The sequence below is a fragment of the Pan paniscus genome, chromosome 19, assembly GCF_029289425.2.
Source record: "Pan paniscus chromosome 19, NHGRI_mPanPan1-v2.0_pri, whole genome shotgun sequence".
NCBI lineage: Eukaryota > Metazoa > Chordata > Mammalia > Primates > Hominidae > Pan > Pan paniscus.
Window position 1 is genome coordinate 16,259,864 of NC_073268.2, and position 25,983 is coordinate 16,285,846.

Below are 25,983 nucleotides of genomic sequence, written 5' to 3' on the forward strand. Positions count from 1 at the left end.
GAGACAGAGCAAGACCCTATCTCAACAACAACAAGCAAGCATTTATATTTGGTTTTTGACAGCATAATAAGGACAGGCGTGGTGGGTCACGCCTGTAATTCCAGCACTTTGGGAGGCTGAGGCAGGCAGATCACCTGAGATCAGGAGTTTGAGACCAGCCTGGCCAACATGGTGAAACCTCGTCTTTACTAAAAATACAAAAATTAGCCAGATGTGGTGGCAGCTACCTGTAATCTCAGCTACTCGGGATGCTGAGGCAGGAGAACTGCTTGAACCCGGGAGGTGGAGGTAGCAGTGAGACGAATCGTGCCACTGCACTCCAGCCTAGGTGACAGAGCAAGACTCTATTTCAAAAAAGAAAAGAAAAGAAAAGAAAAAAGCAAAAAAAAAAAAGCATAACAAAATTTGAGGATTATATGATTTGCCATCTTATTTTAGCTTGACACTGAAATGAAAATTTGAGTCCCACAGCACACATTAATGTGTGAAGAGAGAAGTGCTGTGGAGCTTGGCTAGAATTTAAAAACTGCCAACACATATCATACAAAATGCTTATAATACACAGAGAGTCACACAGTTAGGTAACTAAGAATCACCTCTAGTTCCTGATCACTTGGTACTGAATTAACCACTTACTCTAAAGATGCCAATCCAATCCTTTCGACGAGGGATGAAATGCTGAGTGAAGGTATAATGACATGTGACGTCCCCTCCAGGGATGTAGAACTTCTCCACACTGTTAAAGATGACCTGAGAGAAATGACAGTGATCCAGCAAGACAGCCGATGTGGGGGGATCTTTGATGGTCTCCTCCATGGTAGGGGTCCTGTTATGAAATGTGGAACAGAGTAAGGCTCAGAAAGCATTGTCTGAAATGTTGGTGATTTCTGGGCTTTCATCCAGGGAACATTCTGTGCAAAGCAAGTCAGGAAAAGCAAAATCCTGACAAATACTGAGATTACACAACTTGCTTTCTGTTTCACTTCGAGCCATCTCAGTCACAACTTCCTATGCTACGAGAATTTTCTGACAATATCTTTAACTTCTTCACCACAGGCACCACAACCCTCACATGAACAGAGGCTTATAGCTACTTTAGTTCCCCTTTCTCTAAATGACTTAAATAAGCAAGGCAGCCTAGATAAAATAGCCTGAGCTGGGAACTGTTAAATTCTAGATTTTTCATCCCAACAAGCCCTATGACTTTAGGAAAGTCCATCTCTCTGGATTTCATCTTCTATATTCAATCCCATTTATCCTATAATTATCAGGACCTTCCATACATAAGATACTCTGCTAGGACCTGGGGATGGGAATGAGAGAAAATTATTTGACATGCAGTAGTGACAAGCATGGGTTCTAAATTAGAATGGTGGCGTTCAAATTCCAGCTTCACCACCTATTAAATTTGTGGCATTGGGCAATTTATATAATCTGCTGGCTCTGTGCCTGTTTCCTTATCTGTAAATTGGGGCTAAAAATAACATCTACCCCATTTAGTTTTTTGTGAGGCATAAGTGAAATAATGTAAGATGTCCAGCCCTTAAATCAGTGTCTGCCATTGTAGGCACTTCACACAAAGTTGATGCATGTTGAATGACAAAGTACTTAGCACAGAGTCTGCATAAAGGGTTTAAGAGATGTTAGTTATAGTTAGTTATATAGTTATTACTGTTGTAGTTGTGGGGTTTTTTTTCCTGGTACAACCTTAAAAAGGGTCCCAATCCAATAGAGAGGATAGAGGAGTATACAAATGACTGCCAAATGAATCGAATAAGAAGTGCAAAATGCTCTGGGGTTCAAAACAGGGAGAGATGCAACTGGTTAGGAAAATAAAGAAAACTTCAAGGAATGAGAAGAATCTTAGATTAGCCCTCAAAGAGGATTAGGATTTCGACAAGTGAGTTTTTGAGTGAGGGCATTCTAGGTGAAGGAAACAGCATGAGTAACAACAAAGAAACAGAAAAATGCAACCCACATTTGGAAGACAGCAAACAAGTTTGGATCCCTAGCTATAAATGGGGATAATACACTGTGTTTCACCTTTCTAGGTTATAGTACAGATAAAATGTGATCAAGAATAGGAAAGTTGTGGCTGGGCGCAGTGGCTCACACCTGTAATCCCAGCACTTTGGAAGGCAGAGGCGGGTGGATCTTTTGAGTCCAGGAGTTCATGACCAACCTGGGCAACATGGCAAAACCCCATCTCTACAGAAAACTACAAAAATTAGCTGGGCGTGGTGGTGCTCACCTGTAGTCCCAGCTACTCGGGAAGCTGAGATGGGAGGATGGCTTGAGCCTGGGAGGTCTAGGCTGCAGCGAGCCAAGATTGTGCCACTGCACCCCAGCCTGGGCAACAGAGCAAGCCCCTGCCTCAAAACAATAACAATGACAACAACAACAACAACGAAATAGGAAACTAGGGTAGTGCATGCCTGTAGTCCTAGCTGTTCAGGAGGCTGAGGTGAGAGGATTGCTTGAGCCAGGAGTTCAAGTCCAGCCTGGGCAATATAGTGAGACTGTCTCTATTAAAACAAACAAGCAAAAAAAGCCAGGCATGGTGGCTCACACCTGTAATCCCAGCACTTTGGGAGGCTGAGGCAGGTGGATCACCTGAGGTTAGGAATTCGAGACCAGCTTGACCAAGATGGAGAAACCCCATCTCTACTAAAAATACAAAATTAGCTGGGCGTGGTGGCACATGCCTGCAATCCCAGCTACTTGGGAGGCTGAGGCAGGAAAATTGCTTGAACCTGGGAGTGGAGGTCTCAGTGAGCCAAGATCGTGCCACTGCACTCTAGCCTGGGCAAGAAGAGTGAAACTCCGTCTAAAAAAAAAAAAAAAAAAGCAAAGCAAAGAAAAAAGGCCGGGCACTGTGCCTTACACCTGTAATCTCAACACTTTGGGAGGCTGAGGCAGGTGGATCACCTGAGGTCAGGAGTTCAAGACCAATCTGGCCAACATGGTGAAACTCTGTCTCTACTAAAAATACGAAAATTACCCGGGCACGATGGCAGGCACCTGTAATCCCAGCTACTCAGGAGGCTGAGGCAGGAGAACCGCTTGAACCCAGGAGGCAGAGGTTGCAGTGAGCCAAGATCATGCCACTGCACTCCAGCCTGGGGGACAGAGTGAGACTGTCAAAAAAAAAAACAAAGAGAAACCATTTTGGAGGCAAAAACAGTACATAAAGGAAACAAAGTGGGCCGGGCACAGTGGCTCATGCCTATAATCCCAGCACTTTGGGAGGCAGAGGTGGGTGGATCATGATGTCAGGAGATTGAGACCATCCTGGCTAACACGGTGAAACCCCGTCTCTACTAAAAACACAAAAAATTAGCCGGGCATGGTGGCGGGTGCCTGTAGTCCCAGCTACTCAGGAGGCTGAGGCAGGAGAATGGCAGGAACCCGGGAGGCCGAGTTTGCAGTGAGCCAAGATTGCCAGATTGCGCCACTGCACTCCAGCCTGGGACACAGAGTGAGACTCCGTCTCAAAAAAAAAAAAAGAAACAAAGTGATTTTAATTGTTGACACCTAATACTTCCTGCCCCTTAAACAAATCACATGCACTGTTTTCTAAATGACTAGCTGGTCTAACATTTAGTGAGTCCGTAATTCTCAATTTAGGGTTTTACTAGGACATGAAAAAAATATTTCAGTTGTACACAGAAGATGAAGAAAGAGCTATACACATGCAAATACTATATAATATCTTACAAATTCAGCTATTGGTATATGCTGGAAGATTGTGTACACATACAGGCACACATGTAATTGTTATATATATATATTTTTTTAAGACGGAGTCTCGCTTTGTCCCCCAGGCTGGAGTGCAGTGGCGCGATCTCGGCTCACTGCAACCTCTGCCTCCCAGGTTCATGCCATTCTCCTGCCTCGGCCTCCCGAGTAGCTGGCACTACAGACGCCTGCCACCATGCCCGGCCAGTTTTTTGAATTTTTAGTAGACACAGGGTTTCACCGTGTTAGAAAGGATGGTCTCGATCTCCTAACCTCGTGATGAGCCCACCTCGGCCTCCCAAAGTGCTAGGATTACAGACATGAAGGGAGGAGACCACCCCTCATGTTGTCTTATGCCCAATTTCTGTCTCCAAAGAAAAAAAAAGTAAAAACTAAAAGGCAGAAATGAAATCCACAAGCAGACAGCCCGGCGCCACACCCTGGGCCTGGTAGTTAAAGATCGACCCCTGACCTAATCGGTTATTTTACCTATAGATTACAGACATTGTATAGAAAAGCACTGTGAAAATCCCTGTCCTGTTTTGTGACGATCTAATTACCGACACATGCAGCCCCCAGTCATGTACCTCCTGCTTGCTCAATCGATCACGACCCTCTCACGCGCACCCCCTTAGAGTTGTTAGCCCTTAAAAGGGACAGGAATTGCTCACTCGGGGAGCTCGGCTCTTGAGACAGGAGTCTTGCTGATGCCCCCGGCCTAATAAACCCCATCCTTCATTAACTCGGTGTCTGAGGAGTTTTGTCTGTGGCTCGTCCTGCTTCAATGTCAGCCACCGCGCCCGGCTGGCACACATACAATTTTTAAAAATAAATAAGTACAATAACCAAAAAAACAAGACCCCCCAAACAACCATAATACTTATTCTAGCCCCATCCTATCTATTTACTGGTTTTACTTTGAAGTCTAAGCAACCAGGCCTGCTCTTCCAACTCCCCAGAAGTCAGTTTTTTCATAAAGAAGGCAACAGGACTTTGGAGCACTAAACTGTCTATTCTTGAAATTGAGTTAAGGAACTAAAAAATGCATTGACTTTCTGGTTTGTGACACAGTTTAGCCACATCCTCAACCTCAAACCTCAAAAGTTTTTCTTTCCATTTTTTTTTTTAGACAGAGTTTCGCTCTGTTCCCCAGGCTGGAGTGCAGTGGCGGTATCTCAGCTCACTGCAACCTCCGCCTCTGGGGTTCAAGCAATTCTCCTGCTTCAGCCTCCTGAGTAACTGGGACTACAGGTGCACGCCACCATGCCCAGCTAATTTTTTGTATTTTTAGTACAGAGGGGGTTTCACCATGTTGGCCAGGCTGGTCTTGAACTCCTGACCTCAGGTGATCCACCCACCTCAGCCTCCCAAAGTGCTGGGATTACAGGCATGAGCCACCACGCCCGGCTCAAAAGAGTTTTTCAAAGGTGGGGGAATGTTCACATTCCAGTCTAGGTCAAGATTTTTCCCTATAATAAACTGTTACCTGTGTACAATGAGGGTTTCTCTTGGATGCTATGAGAGAGTGGGCAGGGAGGTTTCTCAGCTTGCAGACCCTTTATTTCCAAGTGGTCTACCGTCATATGGAGGCCAGCATATCCCTCTGTCCTAAGCCTGGAGCACCAATTTATCTGTGCATGTAAAATTACTTAACTTGTCCTTTGCGGATCATGAAGAACACTCAGATAAGAGTGTTCTGAGTGTTCTTCTGAGTGCTGCGTGTGGTAGCTCATGCCTGTAATCCTAGCATTGGGAGGCCAAGGCAGGCAGATCACCTGAGGTCAGGAGTTCAAGAGCAGGCTGGCTAACATGGTGAAACCCCATTTCTACTAAAAATACAAAAAATTAGCTGGGTGTGGTGGCATGCATCTGTAATTCCAGCTACTCAGAAGGCTGAGGCAGAATAGCTTGAACCTGGGAGGCGGAGGTTGCAGTGAGCTGAGATCGCACCACTGCACTCCAGCTTGGGCAATAAGAGCAAAACTCTATCTCCAAAAAAAAAAAAAGAGTGACTTCCGGGACTGCCCCTCATACGCTGGCCTCCATATGTCGGTAGACCACTTGGAAATAAAGGGTCTGCAAGCTGAGAAACCTCCCTGCCCATTCTCCCATAGCATCCAAGAGAAACCCTCATTGTACACAGGTACCAAGTACCTTACCCCCATTTCTTTTCCTTCACAACACTATCACCATTGTATACATAACACAATGCCTAAGGTGTAGTAATCACTGATTAAGTATTTGTTGGATAAATGAACTCACAAGATATGCACATCATTCATCAAAAAGTAAAAAAGGAAGGGGCTTTGTAGGTAAACAATGGTAAGGGTGACTCTGGGGCTAAGAGTGTGTATGTTTTATTTTTTTAAGCCCTCTTAATTTGTTGTTGACCCTTGGAGAAACTGCTGTTTCTCAGCTTTCTCTTTTCTAAAATAGGGTGAGGAGATGATAATCTCCAAGTGCTAAGTCACTTCTTGGTATGGCTGGTTCAGCTGGCATGGCTGGTTCAAGTGGCATGGTGCCAAAAAACCAAAAGGAACAGATTTGATTTCCTTAAGAACCCATCAAATTCACACTCCATTACCTACCTTACACACACTCAAACTCTGGCAAGCTGTTGTGAAAATGGATGCTACTCTGAAAGGCGAGACCAGCTAAGGGCATGGGGTAGCTTGGTATAGTTTCTCTTTCATTCCCAGAAAAACAACCAATCTGGCCGTGCGCCGTGGCTCACACCTGTAATCCCAGAACTTTGGGAGGCTGAGGTGGGTGGATCACTTGAGGTAAGGAGTTCGAGGCCAGCCTAGCCAACATGGTGAAACCCTGTCTCTACTAAAAATACAAAAAATTAGCCAGGCGTGGTGGTAGGTGCCTGTAATCCAAGCTACTCAGGAGGCTGAGGCAAGAGAATCACTTGAACCCAGGAGGCGGATGTTGCAGTGAGCCGAGATTATGCCATTGCACTCCAGCCTGGGCAACAAGAGCAAAAAACTCTGTCTCAAAAAAAAAAAAAAAAAGAAAAGAAAAGAAAAACAACCAATCTAAGTTAGCTCATAAGCAGAATGCTTAAGAAAGGACAGCACATATATAGACAACACAAAAGAGCTCATGTTCTGAGGCTTGAGTGTATAGTCAAAGGAAATTCTAGCTCTTTTCATTCACCTGAAAACCTAATAATCTGTCTGGAAAAGTGAACAGCTTTGGTTCCTTGCTTATCAAAAATGCAAAAGACCCCATGGAGTTTCCCATTTCAGAAATCTCATCACCTTCCCAGAAGGGACTCAGAGGGCATCCAATGGCATGTGAGGTATTGAGAACTCAATCATTCTTGAAATAAGGTTAAAATTCTCCTCTGCCAAGGCTGGGGAAAGGTTTGAGGAGGCAAGTAGATGAGAACAGCAGTGGCTTCTCTCCTTTTTACCAAGCTGTGGACACAAAGGGCCATGAGTAAACTAGAACATAACCATGCCAACCCGAACTTGGTCAGTGAGGAAGTATTCCAGCTTTTCCTGGAGGGAGGGCATCTACTGAGTTTTAAGGTCAGTAATCTTTAGTCTTCCCTTCCTCCCAGTGATAAAATTCCTGGGAGAAATGGGCTCCAACAATGGCTTGGGAAATTACCTTTCTGACAAAGTAGTCTAGAAATGAGTATTTGTGGACAGGGGAGGGAAGATATGTAAAGAGAATTATTTTTTTGGGGGGGGGGCAGGGTCTCACTCTGTCACCCAGGCTGGAGTACAGTGGCACAGCCATGGCTCACTGCAGCCTCAACCTCCCAGGCTCAAGTGACCCTCCACCTCAACCTCCCAAGTAGCTGGAACTATAGGTATGCGCCACCATGCCCAGCTAATGTTTGTATTTTTGTAGGGATAGGGTCTCCCTATGTTGCCCAGGCTGGTCTTGAATTCCTGGACTCAAGCAATCCTCCCGCATTGGCCTCCCAAAGTGCTGGGATTACAGGCGTGAGTCACTACACCCGGCCCATGAAAATTAAAATGACTTAAGCATCAACTTCCCCTCCTTTAACCACCTTTCCCACTATAGAACCTGTCTACCATCCATTTCTAACTTGGCAGCAATTCATAGAGGTAAAGAAAAGAGAAGAAATATAAGAGCAAAAGTTAAATTTAGAAGCCAAGAGAACTACTGAGTTATGAAAAATTAGTGGGACGAGCTAGGTCCCCTAGAAATTATAAAGTGGTATTTTACCTAATTCCTTATTCCAACCCTCAAATCAAAGATTGGCCACATAAGGAATGAACAGAGAAAACAAATAGGGATTTTCAAAAACCAAACTATCAAGCATGGGTAAAATAATGCACAAATTCCACAAACTGTCAGAGGCAACTTTATTTGGCCTCTGACATAGTCATTACCTTTTTTCAGCTCAGTTTCCAAAAGGATTAGGGCCCTCAGAGGAGCAGGCAATAATGGGAAAGTATTTTTAAATGAGTCCCCTGAACTGTCTCCTAGCTTCCAAGAAAACCTGACACATCTTCATCTAATGAGCTTTTCAAGCCTAGTATACTACTCCCAGGGCTGTTCCATGAGGACATAGATCCTCTTATGTCTTCCTGAAGAAAAGGAACAGCAGCCTGTTCTACTTCTGCTCTTGCTTTTTTTTTTTTTTTTTTTTTTTTTGACATAGGGTCTTGCTTTGTCATCCAGGCTGGAGTGCAATGGCATGAATGCGGCTCACTGCAGCCTTGACATCCCTGGCTCATTTTTGTATTTTTGTAGAGACAGGGTTTCACCATGTTGCCCAGGCTGGTCTTGAACTCCTGGACTCAGGCGATCCATCTGCCTCGGCCTCCCAAAGTGCTGGGATTACATGCATGAGCTACCATGCCCAGCCTACTTCTGCTCTTTCTAACTGCATCTGCAAACTACACTGATAGGTTTTTTAGCAGAAAATTTTTTAAATGGCCAACATGTTTACATTAGCCTTTTTTATACCAGTGGGCATATATTTCAAGAGAAATGAAGACTACAGATTAGTTCACAGAAGGAAATCAAATGCTTCTACAGGCAAGAAAGACATGCAAATCAATTCTTCATTTGAGAACAGTAAAAACAAAGATAAAAGTCAAACCCAATTTAATTGGATTCCTTTATCTTTCTGCTTACTTTTTTTTTTTTCTTTTTTTTTTTTTTTGAGACAGAGTCTCTCTCTGTTGCCCAGGCTGGAGTGCAGTGGTGTGATCTCAGCTCACCACAACCTCTGTCTCCTGGGTTCAAGTGATTCTCCTGCCTCAGCCTCCCAAGACTACATGCATGTGCCACCATGTCCGGTTAATTTTTGTATTTTTAGTAGAGACGGGGTTTCACTATGTTGGCCAAGTTGGTCTCTAACTCCTGACCTCGTGATCCACCCACCTTGGCCTCCCAAAGTGCTGGGATTACAGGCGTGAGCCACTGTGCCCGGCCTTCTGCTTACTTTTCTTTCTAAACGATTAGCAATTCGCAAAAATGGATGAATTGATTTGAATCCCGTTTCTCCCTGGCCATGGCAGAAATGCTTACACATAACCAGCCTTAAAGAATACCAGCAGTGGATACTATGGGTGTGTGTAGATGGCCCTGAAACAGGTAGCAAAAGCAAAGACACAATCACTGGTCTTCAAATTATCGAGCCATTTGCTCTAGCCCAAAATTTCCAAGTTAATTCTAGACCCTTACCTAAAATATGAAAATGTTTCAGAGTGTCTTACAAAAATTTTACACCCCAGGAGGCCTTTATTACTACTCATTAACAATTGTTTGAATTTGCTGTCCAGCTTTTTCTAAACAGGCCCTCATCTCACATCCACACCACCATAGTGCTGGCGCCAGTTCTAGGGGAAGATGGAAAAAATAGTTCTGGGACATCAGGTGCGGGCAACTGGAAACTCTGAAAGGCTCAAAGCTGTGTACTAATCTCCATTTTACTGAGACCATCCACTTTTCCCTTGACAGGCGTGATTCTAACATGCCATGTCCCTGTGACATGGGCAGTGACAGTGTTTGAAGTGTGGTGGAAAGGGGACTAGGCTAACAGCCAAGGGAGCTGGGTTCCTATCTTAGTTCTGCCACTCTGAGAGCTTGGCCAAGTCACAGTACCCTTTTCTGGCCTGTTTCCTCATCAGCAAAATGCATGGCTAAGGCTAGAAAATCTTCAAGGACCTTGCCTGATATAATGATGATCCTAAGTGAAGGAAAAAAGAAGTGAAAGAGTTCATTTAACTCTCTTTTCATCTAAAAATAATTAAGGATACATGACATTCTATCAATACATACTGCCAAATTAAATTTTTGTTTGTTTGTTTTTTGAGACGGAGTCTCACTCTGTTGCCCAGGCTGGAGTGCAGTGGCGCCATCTCGGCTCACCGCACCCTCCGCTGTCTGGGTCCAAGCGATTCTCCTGCCTCAGCCTCCCAAGTAGCTGGGATTACAGGCGCCCGCCACCAGGCCCCACTAATTTTTGTATTTTTAGTAAAGACAGCGTTTTGCTATGTTTGCCAAGCTGGTCTTGAACTCCTGACCTCAGGTGATTCTGCCCGCCTGGGCCTCCCAAAGTGCTGAGATTACAGGCGTGAGCCACCGCGCCTAGTCAGCCAAATTAAATTTTTAAAGAGCCACAGATGTACTATCTGACTCGAAAGACAATATGACCTGTTAGTGCCAGGTAACTCAGGATTATCGACTACCTTTTTCAAGGCCCTTTCCATTCCACAGCTGTCATGTCTGCCAAAGGATAGAGTTTCCAGGTCCCTTGAAAATACCTGGGAAACTGAGCCATCTGGATATTCCTTAATCATGTATTCTCCACAAGCTACAAAGACCTACCACATAAAGTCCTTTACTTGCAATGGTGTTTCCAATAATAGAATAAGTTATATTATCCATATTTTACTCAGCTTCAACCATGGTCACTTGTTGGCTTGCATGTGAAGCAAGAATCCAAGTGATAGAAAAGAGTTAACACGTCCAGTGGGGTTGAAATAATATACGAGTGGGAACATTAGCTCCCAAACTAAGCTGGGTCAGTGGTGGAGGGGCAATGGATTAACTGTAGAGGCAGGTCACGACACCGTCTTTCCTCCTGCCTAGAACGTCTTCTCCGACAGCTGCAGCATGCAAAAGGCAAGGCGCTTCAGGGATCAAACCTACTCGTAAAGAGGGACACTGAGGCCCAAAAAGAAAGTAACTTGCTCAGGGTGACGCAACAAGGCTCCACCTCCGCCTCGAAGCCAACGGCGATGACATCCAGGCGAGGGATTACGGAACCACCACAGCCTGGGCCCGCGAGAGGGGACGGGACGCCACGACCCGTGGGGCGGCAGCCGCCGCCTCAAGATCCTCGCCGCCGCCAGGGGTGTCACTTCTTCCCGAGGAGCCTCCCACCCTGCCACACAGCACTGCAGCGCTGCCCTCCGCAGGACAAAACTGCCCCGCAACCCTCCCGGGCCGCGGGAGGGGCTCCAGGGCCTTCAGAACACCACTCCCACTATCACCCCAGAGGGTGAACTGCGGTGAGAACCGAAACTTGCCACACCTCTACCCCCGTGGCCCCTTCTCAGGACTGCAAGTCTGAATGTGGGCACCCCGAGGGCCTAACTGCCCCTTTCCACTTGAGGCACTCACCAGGGACAGCAACCAGCAGCGGCGCGACAGCAACAGGGCAGAGTGGGACGGGGGCGGGGCTAAGCACCCAAGGGAGAGCCCGTCCCGCCTGGCCCCGCCCACACGTCACAACGGTCAGCAAGCCCCGCCCCCGCGCGGCGCTTGCTGGGACTTGTAGTGTTCAGGTGACCGGGCCCCAGGAGCGGTCTTCTGCCTTTGATGGCTCTCCTAAGTCCTGAGCAGCAATCTCACCGAAAGAAACCTACTTCATCCCCTGGAAGAAGCTGTTTACTTTTCTTTTTTTCTTTTATACCTTTATTTCTTTTTTCTTTTTCTGTCGTCCAGGCTAGAGTGCCGTGGTGCGAACACGGCTTACTGCAGCCCCGACCTCCCGGGCTCAGGTGATCCTCCCACTTCAGCCTCCTGAGTAGCTGGGACAACCATGGTGCCCATACGGCGCCCGCCACCACGCCAGGCTAATTTTTGTATTTTTAGTAGAGATGGGGTTTTGCCATGTTGCCTAGGCTGGTCTTGAACTCCTGGGCTCAAGAGGTCCAACTGCCTCGGCCTCCCAAAGTGTTGGGATTACAGACCTGAGTCATCGCGCCTGGGCTACATCTTTATGTCATTCTTCCCTGAATGAGAAAGCTTTATACATTTGAAGGGCCATTAAGAGGTCATCTTCATTTTTCTCCTGGGTCCACTTAACACTACTTCACGAAGAGTCTTTTTTTTTTTTGAGACAGGGTCTCACTCTGTTGCCCAGGCTGGTGTGCAGCGGGGCGATCTCGGCTCAGTGCAACCTCTGCCTCCTGAGTTCAAGCTATTCTCGTGCCTCAGCCTCCCCAGTAGCTGGGATTACAGGCACCCGCCACCATGCCCGGCTCATTTTTTTGTATTTTTAGTAGAGACGGGGTTTCACCATGTTGGCCAGGCTGGCCTTGAACTCCGTCTCAAAAAGAAAAAAGAGAATAAACTCATGGCCAGGCACAGTAGCTCACGTCTGTAATCCCAACATTTTGGGTGGCCGAGGTGGGAGATCTCTTGAGCCTAGAAGTTTCAGATCATCCTGGACAAGATAGGGAGACCCTGTCTCCACAAAAAATAAAAAAATTAGCCGGGTGTGGCGGTGGGCCCCTGTAGTCCCAGCTACTCAGGAGGCTGAGGTGGTAGGGTCACTTGAGCCTGGGAGGTGGAGGCTGCCATAAGCCATGATCACACCACTGCACTCCAGTCTGGGAGACAGAGTGAGACCCTGTCTCAAAAAAAAAAAAAAAAAAAAAAAAAAAAAAAAAAAAAAAAGAATAAACTCAGTAAGAAAAGAATTCTGCTAAGTCAATTTAAAGAAAATCCCCCATCCTTAATATCTAATAACCCTGGCCTGCCTTCAACAAGAGTCCTGTTAAGTTGGTTTAACAAGAATCTCCTTTTAGTAATTTTCCATGCAGTGACCCCTCACTCTGCTTGTTGGCTATAAATCCCACTTGTCATTATTGTATTCAGAGTGCAGCATAATCTCCCCTTTGGTCCTGAATAAATTCTTCCTTGCCATTTTAACAAGTTTCAGAATATTTTTTTCTTTAACATCCAGAAGATGTTAAATGCTGTATATGCTGTCTATGAAAGATTAAATTCGGAAGTGCCCCTTCTTCCACTGTTTAAATGTGGAAAGAAATTTTTCTGTGCCATCTCAGGCAGGGGAATGAGCATTCCTTTTTTTTTTTTTTTTTTGTCGAGACAGAGTCTTGCCCTGTCACCTAGGCTGGAGTGCAGTGGCATGATCTGGGCTCACTGCAACCTCCACCTCCCGGGTTCATATGATTCTCCTGCCTCAGCCTCCTGAGTAGCTGGGACTACAGGCGCCCGCCACCACGCCCGGCTAATTTTTGTATTTTCAGTAAAGACGGGGTTTCACCATATTGGCCAGGCTGGTCTTGAATTCCTGACCTTGTGATCCACCAGCCTCAGCCTTCCAAAGTGCTGGGATTACAGGCATGAGCCACCACACCCAGCGGGAATGAGCATTCCTAATCTGCTTCCTCACAAGACTAGTGGCATTCAACTGAGATGAATGGATGGTGGGAAATGATGAGTAAGCCAGGAAGTGGGTCATCTGTCTAAAGTTCAAATCACCTTCTGAGTTACCAAAATAATATCTTCCATTTTAAACTTGGTCTGCAGGGACAAGTGCCCTCAGTATCCTGGATACATTTCCCTTAATTTTACTTATTAGATTTTCTAAAAGCACTGAGAATGAAAACCATCTGCACCCACACAGCTTATTGTCTACATTAACATGATAACTATTTCAGTAAATTAAAAATGAAGGCCGGCCGGGCATGGCGGCTCATGCCTGTAATCCCAGCACTTTGGGAGGCCGAGGCGGGCGGATCACGAGGTCAGGAGTTTGAGACCAGCCTGGCCAACATGGTGAAACCCAATCTCTACTAAAAATGCAAAAGTTAGCTGGGCATGGTGGCAGGCGCCTATAATCCCAGCTACTCGGGAGGGTGAGGCAAGAGAATCGCTTGAACCCAGGAGGCGGAGGTTGCAGTGAACCAAGATTGCGGAGGTTGCAGTGAACCGAGATTGCACCTTTGCACTCCAGCCTGTAGTCCCATCCACTCAGGAGGATGAGGCAGGAGGATCACTTGAGCCCAGGAGTTTGAGTTTGCAATGAGCAGTGATTGCACACTGCACTCGAGCCTGGGCAACAGAGCGAGACCTTGTCTCAGAAAGAAAAAAATAAAAAAAAACTAAACTTGCCTTTATAAAACTAATAAAAGGCCACAGATTTAGAATTATGAGAGGGGCCTGAATTCTGCTAACATGTTGGCATAATTAAATGATTACCAGCCATTATTCTGGAGGTCACAAGATTTACAACTTTCCCAATTACTCCCATAAATAACATCACTATTGTAGAACCTAAGATTGGCCTCTTGATAGATCCTTTCAGGCTTTGGCATTTCTGACAATCAGATGGCTCCACCAGAACCCAGGACTCTTAACTGGTCCTGTGACTCCCCACCCAGAAACAGACTTAGCACACAAGAAATATTTTCCATACCCCTGTGATTGCATCCCCAACCAATTAGCAGCATCCATTCCCTAGCCCCCTACCTGCCAAACTATCTTTAAAAAACCCAGCCTCCAAATTTTCAGAAAGACTGATTTGAATAATAATAAAATTCTGCTCTCTCATTTAGCTGGCTCTATGGGTATTAAACTCTTTCCCTATTACAGTTCCCCTGTCTTGATAAATTGGCTCTCTCTGAGCAGTGGACAAGAACTCGTTGGGTGTTTATACAACCGCTGGCCTTAAAATACTCTGTTGTGTCTACCAGTCCTAAATGATTGTATCATGATCCTTACCCCATCCTAATCAACCCCCAACCCGCATTGAAAGAGCCTACACTTAAACCAAATTTCAAAGACTCAGTATATACCACTATGTGCTCCCTACTTTGAGCCTCCACAACTCTGTCAAAGTAGTGCTCTTCTCACTGCAGTAAGGATAAACTAGACTTTGTTTTATCAACAGGTTATTTTGTTGATATTTTCAGCACCTAAATTCAATAGCACAAAATAAAACAATTAGTCTGATTTCTCTCTCTCTCTCTCTCTCTCTCCCTCTCTCTGTCTCTTTTTCTTTCACGGAGTCTCCCTCTGTTGCCCAGGCTGGAGTGCAGTGGCATGATCTCAGCTCACTGCATCCTCTGCCTCCTGGGTTCAAGCAATTCTCCTGCCTCAGCCTCCCAAGTAACTGGGATTACAGGTGCCCACCACCATGCCAGGCTAATTTTTGTATTTTTAGTAGAGACAGGGTTTCACCATGTTGGCCAGGCTGGTCTTGAACTCCTGACCTCAGGTGATCCACCCGCCTTGGCATCCCAAAGTGCTGGCTGGTATTACAGGTATGAGCCACTGCACCTGTTTTTTTTGTGTGTTGTTTTTTTTTAAGTAGAGATGGGGCCTCACTGTGTTGCCCAGGCTGGTCTCGAACTCTTGGGCTCAAGTGATCCTCCTGCCTCAGCCTCCCAAAGTGCTGGGATTATAGGCATAAACCACCATGCCCAGGCTAGTCTGATTTATGTATTTATGTATTTATTTATTTATTTATTGAGATGGAGTCTTGCTCTGTCACCCAGACTGGAGTGCAGTGGTGTGATCTCAGCTAACTGCAACCTCCACCTCTCGGGCTCAAGTGATTCTCCTGCCTCAGCCTCCCAAGTAGCTGGGATTACAGGTGCATGCCACCATGCCCAGATAATTTTTGTATTTTTGGTAGAGACGGGGTTTCACCATGTTGGCTAGGCTGGTCTCAAACTCCTGACCTTAAGTAATCTGCCCATCTCGGGCCGGGTGCGGTGGCTCACGCCTGTAATCCCAGCACTTTGGGAGGCCGAGGCGGGCGGATCACGAGGTCAGGAGATTGAGACCATCCTGGCTAACACGGTGAAACCCCGTCTCTACTAAAAGTACAAAAAATTAGCCGGGCGCAGTGGTGGGCGCCTGTAGTCCCAGCTACTCGGGAGGCTGAGGCAGGAGAATGGCGTGAACCCGGGAGGCAGAGCTTGCAGTGAGCTGAGATCTCGCCACTGCACTCCAGCCTGGGTGATGGAGCGAGACTCCATCTCAAAATTAAAAACAAACAAACAAACAAAACCAATCTGCACATCTCCGCCTCCCAAAGTGCTGGGATTATAGGCGTGAGCCACTGAGCCAGGCCTTAATCTGATTTATTTCTAATAGAAATGTCGTGGGAGGGCTGTAGCTGCAACCCTTTATAACTGGATATGGAAGGAATAGGAATTTATATTCAGACCTACAGAGAAAATCTTTCACTTCTATCTTCAACTGCTAAGTCTCAGGGCAAAAAAAAAAAAAAAAAAAAAAAAAGATTGAGGGGGTATGTGGTTACTCTGTGCATGACACAGTAGTTTATCTCATTTCATTCTTCTAAGGGAAGTATTTTTATTATTCGCATTTTATAGATGAGAAAAGCAAGGCTTAGAGACATAAAATTATTTTCCCATGCTCACATAGCTAATAAGTGCCATCAGAAGAATTTGAGCAAAGCATTCTGACTCCAGTACTGTACCCTTCACTTTTTTTTTTTTTAAAGAGTCAGTGTCAGAGGTGTTTGAACCAGAGTGACTCCATCTTGAATAGGGGCCGGCTAAAATAAAGCTGAGACCTACTGGGCTGCATTCCCAGGAGGTTAGGCATTCTTAGTCACAGGATGAGGCAGGAGGTTGGAACAAGATACAGGTCATAAAAACCTTGCTGATAAAACAGGTTGCAGTAAAGAATCCAGCCAAAACCCGCCAAAACCCACCAAAACCAAGACGGCGATGAAAGGTCGTCCTCACTGCTCATTATACTCTGATTATAATTCATTAGCAGGCTAAAAGACACTCCTACCAGCACTATGACAGTTTACAAATGCCATAGCAATGTCAGGATGTTACCCTATATGGTCTATCAAGGGGAAGAACTCTCATTTCCAGGAATTTCCCACCCCTTTCCTAGAAAACTCATGAATTATCCACCCCTTGTTTAGCATATAATCAAGAAATAATGGGCTGGCCGTAGTGGCTTACGCCTGTTATCCCAGCACTTTTGGAGGCCAAGGTGGGAGGATCACAAGGTCAGGAGATCGAGACCATCCTGGCTAACACGGTGAAACCTGTCTCTACTAAAAACACAAAAAATTAGCTGGACATGGTGGCACGTGCCTGTAGTCCCAGTTACTCAGGAGGCTGAGGCACGAGAATCGCTTGAACCCAGGAGGTGGAGGTTGCAGTGAGCCGAGATCACGCCACTGCACTCTAGCCTGGGCAACAGAGCGAGAATCCATCTCAAAAAAAAAAGAGGCTGGGCTCAGTGACTCACACCTGTAATCCCAGCACTTTGGGAGGCCGTGGCAGGTGGATCACCTGAGGTCAGGAGTTCGAGACCAGCCTGGCCAACATGGTGAAACCCCGTCTCCACTAAAAATACAAAAATTAGCCGGGCGTGGTGGCGGCACCTGTAATCCCAGCTACTTGAGAGGCTGAGGCAGGAGAATCACTTGAACTGGGTGGGTGGGGTGCAGTGGAGGTTGAGGTGAGCCGAGATTGCACCACTGCACTCCAGCCTGGGCAAAAGAGTGAAATGCCATCTCAAAAAAAGAAAGAAAGAAAGAAAGAAAGAAAGAACCATAAAAATATCCAACCAGCAGCCCACCAGGCTGCTCTGCCTATGGAGTAGCCATTCTTTTATTCCTTTACTTCCCTTATAAACTTGCTCTCACTCTATGGATTCACCTCGAATTCTTTCTTGCTGGAAATCTAAGAACCCTCCATTGGGGTCTGGATCAGGACTCCTTTCCAGTAACAACAGGATCTCACTCTGTCACTAGGCTGGAGTTCAGTGTCATAATCACCGCTCACTGCAGCCTCAACTTCTGGGGCCCAGGCAATGCTCCTACCTCAGCCTCCTGAGTAGCTGGGATTATAGGCATGCACCATTGTAACGGGCTAATTTTTTTTTTTTTTTTTTTTTGAGACAGAGTCTTATTCTGTTGCCCAGGCTGGAGTGCAATGGTGTGATCTCGGCTCCTGCAACCTCCACCTCCCAGGTTCAAGCAATTATCCTGTCTCAGCCTCCTGAGTAGCTGGGATTACAGGTGCACACCACCAGGCCCAGCTAATTTTTGTATTTTTAGTAGAGATGGGGTTTCACCATGTTGGTCAGGCTGGTCTCGAACTCCTGACCTCGTAATCCACCCACCTCAGCCTCCCAAAGTGCTGGGATTACAGGCGTGAGCCACCGCACCCGATGTAGCTGGCTAATTTTTTATTTTATCTAGAGATGGGATCTCACATTATGTTGGCCAGGTGGGTCTCGAACTCCTGGCCTCAGGTAATCCTTCTGCCTCGGCCTCCCAAAGTGCTAGGATACAGGTGTGAGCCACCTCGCCTGGCCCCATTCTTAACCACTATCCTCATTATGTTTTTAATGAAGAATTCAGCAAGCTATAAGGGAAGACAAACACATAAATGACTATAATACCACAAGATATTCGTTTTATTTATTTATTTTTTTGAGATGTAGTCTCACTCTGTTGCCCGGGCTGGAGTCCAGTGGTGCGATCTCAGCTCACTCACTGCAACCTCTGCCTCCAGGGTTCAAGCAATTCTCCCTGCCTCAGCCTCCTGAGTAGCTGGGATTACAGGCGTATGTCATCATGTCCAGCTAATTTTTATATTTTTTAGTAGAGATGGGGTTTCGCCATGTTAGCTAGGTGGGTCTCGAACTCCTGGCCTCAGGTGGTCTGCCTCAGCCTCCCAAAATGCTGGGATTACAGGCGTGAGCCACTGCACCCGGCCAAGATATTGGCTTTAGAAAAGGAATTTTTACACAGTGCTAAGAGAGCACAGAATCAATTTTTCCTAGGGGCAAGCAGGAAGGCTTCATAGGAAAGATGTTAAAGAAAAAATCATTCTGAAGCCTGTTAAAATAGTAAGGAGGACTTCATCCAGGACTGTTGCATTAGGGACATTACAATAGGTGAAAAAGAGTGTGCTCAACTCCAAATACAATAACGACCAATGGGATTTATAGCTAAGGAGCAGAGTGAGGAAAATCCACGGATGGAAAATTATTAAGAGGAGACATCAAGAGTGGGGGGGGGGATTCTTGCTAAACCAACTTAACAGGATTCTTGCCAAAGGCAGGCTAGAGATTGATCACATATGAAGAGTGGGGGAGGCTGGGCGCAGCAGCTCATGCCTGTAATCCCAGCACTTTGGGAGGTGAAGGTGGGAGGATCACAAGGTCAGGAGTTTGAGACCAGCCTGGCTAACATAGTGAAACCTGTCTCTACTAAAAATACAAAAAATTAGCTGGGCGTGGTGGCGGGCGCCTGTAATCCCAGCTACTTAGGAGGCTGAGGCAGGAGAATTGCTTGAACCCAGGAGGTGGAGGTTGCAGTGAGCCGAGATCGTGCCACTGCACTCCTGCCCTGGCGACAGTGAGGACTCCATCTCAAAAAAAAAAAGAAGAGGGGGGGGTGAGGAATTTGATCAGTTTTTGAGGGTGATCAGTTATCAAGGGTGGAGGGTTCTCTTTAAACTGCCTTAAGAATGTTGCCAAAACTGCTGGGTGCAGTGGCTCATGCCTGTAATCCCAGCTTTTAGGGAGGCAGAGGCGGGAGGATAGCTTGAGCTCAGGAGTTTGAGACCTGCCTGGGCAATATAGCTAGACTCGGTTCTTCACAAAAAGGAAAAAAAAAAGAAGCCAAAAAGCAAAAAAGATTCTTGCTAAAATCAGACTCAGTAAGGACAGACATGGAAGCCCAAGGTCAAAGAGGGCTCAGAGGAGCCTAACTAAAGTTTGGTCAAAGAGAATCTGTGGCTGGGAGTGGTGGCTCACTTCTGTAATCCCAGCACTTTGGGAGGCCGAGGTGGGCGGATCACCAGAGGTCGGGAGTTCAAGACCAGTCTGACCAACATAACATGGAGAAACCCCGTCTCTACTAAAAATTCAAAATTAGCTGGGCAAGGTGGTGCATGCCTGTAATCCCAGCTACTCCGGAGGCTGAGGCAGGAAAATGGTTTGAAGCTGGGGAGCGAAGTTTGCAGCGAGCTGAGATGACGCCACTGCACTCCAACCTGGGCGACAGAGTGAGGCTCCATCTCAAAAAAAAAAAAAAAAACCCCAAAAAACAAAAAACAAAACAAACAAAAGTAGTACTGGGAGAGCTGGGTGCTGTGGTGCGCACTTTTAATCCTAGCTACTTGGGAGGCTGAGGTGGGAGGGTCACTTAAACCCACGAGTTAGAGACTACCCTGGGCATCATAGTAAGACTTCATCTCAAAAACAAAAACAAAAACAAAACAAAACAAACAAACCAAAAAACAACCCAAAACTTCTGGTTCACCAGGTCTGACAAAAAAAGAAAAAAGTTATCTGCAGATTTTCAACTGCCTAGGGGGTTGATGCTCCTAACCCCTGCATGGTTCAAGGGTCAGCTGTAAAATCCTTAACATGTGTTCGTTTTTATATCTATATGAGAGTCTTGGTTTTATCTTTATTAAGGAAATTCTTTTTTTTCCAGTTTTTTTAACATGTAAATACATGTTTGACATAGTCATAGCCTTTATATTATTTTTCACTCACTACTTTTATTAAGTAAAAAACTTCCTTGGTGCAATGAAACTTCATATATGTTAGTTTCTTTTTTGCTGTAATATAATTGATTCTACCATAATTTACTTAACCATTTTCTAACAATTGAATATTTAAGCTGTTTATTTAAAAAAAATTTTTTTTTTGAGATGGAGTTTCATTCTTGCCCAGGCTGGAGTGCAATGGCACCATCTTGGCTCACTGCAACCTCTGCCTCTTGGATTCAGGTGATTCTCTTGCCTCAGCCTCCCGAGTAGCTGGGATTACAAGTGCCCGCCATCACACCTGGCTAATTTTTGTATATTTAGTAGAGATGAGTTTCACAATGTTGGCCAGGCTGGTCTTGAATTCCTGACCTCAAGTGATCGGCCTGCCTTCGCTTCCCAAAGTGCTGCGCTTATAGGTGTGAGCCACCGCACCGGGCCCAATTTTATTTTTTTGATCCATGGTCTCATTCTGTCGCCCAGGCTGGAGTGCAGTGGCATGATCTTGGCTCACTGCAGCCTCCACCTCCCAGACTCAAGCAATCCTCCTCCCTTAGCCTCCAAGTAGCTGGGGCTCCAGGTGTGCACCACTACACCCAGCTGAGTTTTGTATTTTTAGTAGAGACGGGGTTTCTCCATATTGCCCAAGCTGGTCTTGAACTCCTGGACTCAAGCAATCTGCTCTCCTTGACCTCCCAAGTGCTGGGATTACAGGCATGAGCCACGGTGCCCAAATAATTTTTTTTTTTGAGACGGAGTCTCACTCTGTCATCCAGCCTGGAGTGCAGTGGCAAGATCTTGGCTCACTGCCAACCTCTGCCTCCCGGGTTCAGGTGATTCTCCTGCCTCAGCCTCCTGAGTACCTGGGATTAACAGGTGCCTGCCACCATGCCAGGCTAATTTTTGTTTTTTTAGTAGAGACGAGGTTTCACCATGTTGGCCAAGCTGGTCTCAAACTCCTGACCTCAAGTAATCCGCCCCCCTCGGCCTCCCAAAGTGCTGGGATTACAGGCATGAGCCACTGCGCCCAGCTAATCAGGGCACTGTCTATGGAACTTGTCTGAGGGCCATCTACACCAAGACAAGGATGCTTTAAAAACAGCCATGTTGTTTCCTTACAGGGCAAAAAGAAAAAAAAACCCAACATCTATGAACAGGGAAGTTTGTTTTCCCAGAAGGTGGAGGAGGATGAAGAAGAAAGGCAAAATAAAAACAGAAACCTGCCTGTAATCCCAGCACTTTGGCAGGCAGAGGCGGGCAGATCACCTGAAGTCAGCAGTTCGAGACCAGCCTGGCCTACGTGGCGAAACCCCCATCTTTACTAAAAATAAAAAAAAATTATCTGAGTGCAGTGGCTCACGCCTATAATTCTAGCACTTTGGGAGGCTGAGGTGGGTGGATCACCTGAGGTCAGGAGTTCAAAACCAGTCTGGCCAACATGGCGAAACCCCGTCTCTACTAAAAATACAAAAATTAGCCAGGCGTGATGGCAGGTGCCTGTAGTCCCAGCTACTCAGGAGGCTGAGGAGGCTGAGGCAGGAGAATCGTTTGAACCCGGGAGGCGGAGGTTGCAGTGAGCCGAGATTGTGCCACTGCACTCTAGCCTGGGTGACAGGGCGAGACTCCATCTCGAAAAAACAAAAACAAAAACAAAAAAACCCAGAAACCTGGGAGCTCCACTGCTCATGGGTGGGCAGTCCCCTGTCCAGGGGCTCTTTCAGTCCCATCAGATACAGTTACACATCAAAATGGAGAGGATTCAGAAGAGGTGCTTGGCAGCAGTTTCTATTGCTATTTCTATTTCACTAATATCAGAGCATGTAGAGGAAGGGGTAATGGACTCTATGACCCCACTGCAAGCCTTGAGCAAAGCCATCCCACTTTCCTGGGCCTCAGTTTCCTCATCTGAAAACAGGACAAATGCCTTGGAGGTCTCTAAGAACTCTTCTGATTTAAAAGAAGCCCAATTCTGTGATTATATACACTTCTACAACATTCTCTCATGCATTGCAGACTTAAAGCAAAAAAAATCTGGGGTATGCAAAATTTTATCTAAGCATTCTTGCCTCATTCCCACTCCTTACATCATTCCTGGTACACATATCAAGACTTTATTTTGGCTGGGCACGGTGGCTAACACCTGTGATCCCAACATTTTGAGAGGCAACAAAACAAGATCCCGTTTCTACAAAATTGTTTTTTTAAAAAATTAGTCAGGCATGGTGGTAGGAGCCTGTAATCCTAGCTACTCAGGAGCATTGCTTGAGCCCAGGAGTTTGAGGCTTCAATGAGTCATGACCGTGCCACTGTACTCCAGCCTGGACGACAGAGCAAGACTCCATCTTGAAAAAAACAAAATAAAATTATTTTGGCCGGGTGCAGTGGATCACGCCTGTAATCCCACCACTTTGGGATGCCGAGGCGGGCGGATCACGTGGTCAGGAGTTTGAGACCAGCCTGGCCAACATGGTGAAACCCGTCTCTACTAAAAATACTAAAATTAGCCGGGCATGGTGGCGGGTGTCTGTAATTCCAGCTACTTGGGAGGCTGAGGCAGGAGAATTGCTTGAACCCAGGAGGCAGAGGTTGCAGTGAGCTGAGATCGCGCCACTGCGCTTCAGCCTGGGCGACAGAGCAAGACTCCGTCTGAAAAAAAAAAAAAATATTTTGACTGGCACAGGAAGAAAGGGCTTCTAGGAGGGACCTTGGTTCAGGGAGCAGAAGCAGGATCTCTGTTTGTTTCATTAACTACTTAAAGGAAGAACTCCAAACTGAGAAAAAAGTCTGTGTGTGAAGTGCAGAGCAAACAACCTTACGGGGATTTTACTGTTGTTTTACTATTTATCTATTTAGTCAGGTGGGTGCCTTAGGAACAAAACAGCAGTGAAAACAACAGGGTTGGACCTGGATTTTTCCACACACTCTTGCCTCTGACAGCTCCTAGGACATGGTCCAAATTTTTTGACAATTAGGACCCTCCATCATTCTGCTTCAGTTTTTCATGCCCAGGCCGAGTAAGTCCCTCAGTGTTTACCTTGTGGATTTGTCTGTTTAGGGTTTGCCAGGCACAAATCACTGATATTCTCTGCTTTCCTGGCTGTCACTCAGGTTGAAGCTTGCTTTGCTCTACAGTGAGGGCAGCTCCACTGTTCACCGTGTTCACCCTATGTTTGCTCCTGACATCAGCCCTGAAAGGACAGTAGTGCCAGGCTCTGGCCTATAAGCTCCCGTTGCAACATTTCATAAATAACCAGTTGTCAGGGATTTTAATGGAAACTCTCTGAAAGCCGTAAATCTTTGCTGCTCTCTCCTGTATCCTCTCCCTCATTTCCATCACAATATCACTCCTGAGGGACCTGAGACCAAACAGGAGCTAGGCAGAGCAGATTGGTAGGACGCTGGGGAAAGACAACAGTGGGATGGGGGAGGGGACCAGGCTGGGACAGTTGGTCTTAGGGAATCATCTGCTGGGTGACCAGTTAATGATGGTCACTTGGCCCCTTAGGGCCTGTGGGGGAGGGGCACCACAGCACGGGGCCACCTGCGGGGGGGAAAAGGGAAGAGTGCTGACTGGATGGCAGAGAGGTTTCTGAAAGAGCAGCAGATGGGCCACTGGTTCCACCTTGGGCCTTCTGTTCACTCCGGGGTGACTGTAAGCACCACGTAGTAGGCTTCCAGGGTCGGCTTGAGGCTAAGCTACACCCTTGCCTCTGGTGTTCTGCCTGTGCACATCAGCAGGTGAAGGGGATCTGGGTTGGGAGGAACTTAGGTTACCAACTCAGGCCCAAATGAACAATGTTTATTTATTTATTTGAGACAGAGTTTCCCTCTGTTGCCCAGGCTGGAGTGCAGTGGCGCGATCTCAGCTTAATGCAACCTCTGCCTCCTGTGTTCAAGCGATCCTCCCGCCTCAGCCTCCCGATAGCTGGGACCACAGGTACGCGCACCGCGCTCGGTTAATTTTTGTATTTTTAGTAGAGAGGAGGTTTCGCCATGTTGTCCAGCTGGTGTTGAACTTCTGAGCTCAAGCGATCCACCCACCTAGGCCTCCCAAAGTGCTGGGATTACAGGCGTGAGCCACCGCGCCCGGCCATCTTCAATGATTTGAATCCAGTCACTACTACAGATTCTCCACCTGAGACCAAATGGTTGCTCTGAGAAGCCCAGACCCCTAACCCCTTAAGTCTCACTGACTCTTCAGTCGGTCTAGGCGGCCCTCTCTTACTGATCAGTTCACTGGAGGCCATGACCCCCACACTCTGGAGGTGAGGTCAGGGTTCAATACGCCTGAGCGGTCATCACAGGTTTGCAACACCCATTTTCCTGTTGAAGAAGCTAAGCCTCACAGAGGTAACGTGGCCTGCCCAAGGTGACACAGGCACTAATATGCCTGAGATGCTGATTTAAGTCTCCAACCAGTGTTTTCCCACAGTGCCTCCTGCTTCAGGTTTGCCCTCTCCCGAAGGCCTAAATTCAAGGTGCCCCCCTCCCTCACCGCAGCCCCGCGCAGCTGGACCTCTGGAGCCAGACGTTCCGGCCGCGCCCGCGCACGGCGCCCGACGGCACCGGCGCGGATGGGCTGGGACTGCGGCTTGGCTCGCTGGGCACGGGTAGGGCTGCGGGAGCGAGCGGCGGTCCAGCCCCTGGCGCCCGGGTGCGCGGTGCGCGCGTCCTCCGCGTCTCCCGGGACAACCGTGGGCGCGCCCCTCCCCTAGCGCCTGGGCGGTTAATTGGATTCGGGAGGGAGGGGGCATGGCAGCTACTGCAGGGGCCAATCGAAGGCCTAGAAGGCCCCGTATGCAAATATGAGGGCCGGGCGGACCCAAAGTTAGGGCGAGCGCGGGTTGGGGTTGGGGCTGTCTGGCAGCCAATGGGAGCGTTACTCCTTCATCCTTCGAGGAGGGGGCCGGCAGGTGTGGTTGCAAGCTGGACTAGCAGCCCAGCGGGGCGAGACGGGGGAGTAGGAATTGCGGGTAAGAGCGCCCCAAAGCCCGGTGCTGGCTCCAGACCGCAGCCTCCTGGTGCCTGTCCCCTGAAAACCTGGCTAGACACGTCTCCTTAAACCCACACGGGACCCAGGTCCCCAGGGTAGCCCGCTGCCCTCCCTGCTGGCGTTCCACGGCGCCAGGCACTCACCCTCACGGTCCCTCGGCTCCGGGGCTCCCCGCTTCTCAGTCCCTCTTATTAACGTTCATTTCCCGCCCTCCCCCGATTTCCTAAACCACAGTCCACCAAGGAGCTGTCGCTTAGACACCAGCGATCCCTGGGACTCACACAACTCTCTTCATCCCCTTCATCCCCATCATTGGGTCATTTTCTTCATCACTGTTCTTCCTTTGTCTGGAGAAACCTTCCAGCAAGACACTTCCCATTTTTCATGGCCGGCATAGTCCTCTGCTGATGCCCCTACCGCCTTCCAGCCTGGTGTTCTTTCATTTCCGGTTGTTATTTCTCACCCCTCCTGAAAAAATACTCTTCTGGC

The 25,983-nt window shown here is 47.2% G+C and overlaps 2 protein-coding genes across 5 annotated transcripts in view; one reads left to right on the plus strand and one right to left on the minus strand.

Annotated features, from left to right (window-relative positions):
• CALCOCO2 (calcium binding and coiled-coil domain 2) overlaps nt 1-12,011 on the minus strand; it is a 34,238-nt gene extending 22,227 nt beyond the window's left edge. The window contains exons 1-2 of one of the 4 annotated variants that reach the window (XM_055102022.2): nt 11,362-12,011; nt 637-826 (exon numbers count right to left, since the gene is read on the minus strand). In XM_055102022.2, the coding sequence (XP_054957997.1) occupies nt 637-816 (180 nt within the window). In that variant the 5' untranslated portion in view covers nt 817-826; nt 11,362-12,011. The remainder of the gene's footprint in view (nt 1-636; nt 827-11,361) is intronic. The other 3 variants (XM_034941509.3, XM_055102021.2, XM_008952862.6) reach the window with 3 other exon arrangements.
• TTLL6 (tubulin tyrosine ligase like 6) overlaps nt 7,762-25,983 on the plus strand; it is a 72,491-nt gene continuing 54,269 nt past the window's right edge. Inside the window, exons 1-2 of the mRNA XM_055102020.2 lie at nt 7,762-11,249; nt 24,322-24,438. Of these exons, the coding sequence (XP_054957995.2) occupies nt 24,372-24,438 (67 nt within the window). The 5' untranslated portion in view covers nt 7,762-11,249; nt 24,322-24,371. The remainder of the gene's footprint in view (nt 11,250-24,321; nt 24,439-25,983) is intronic.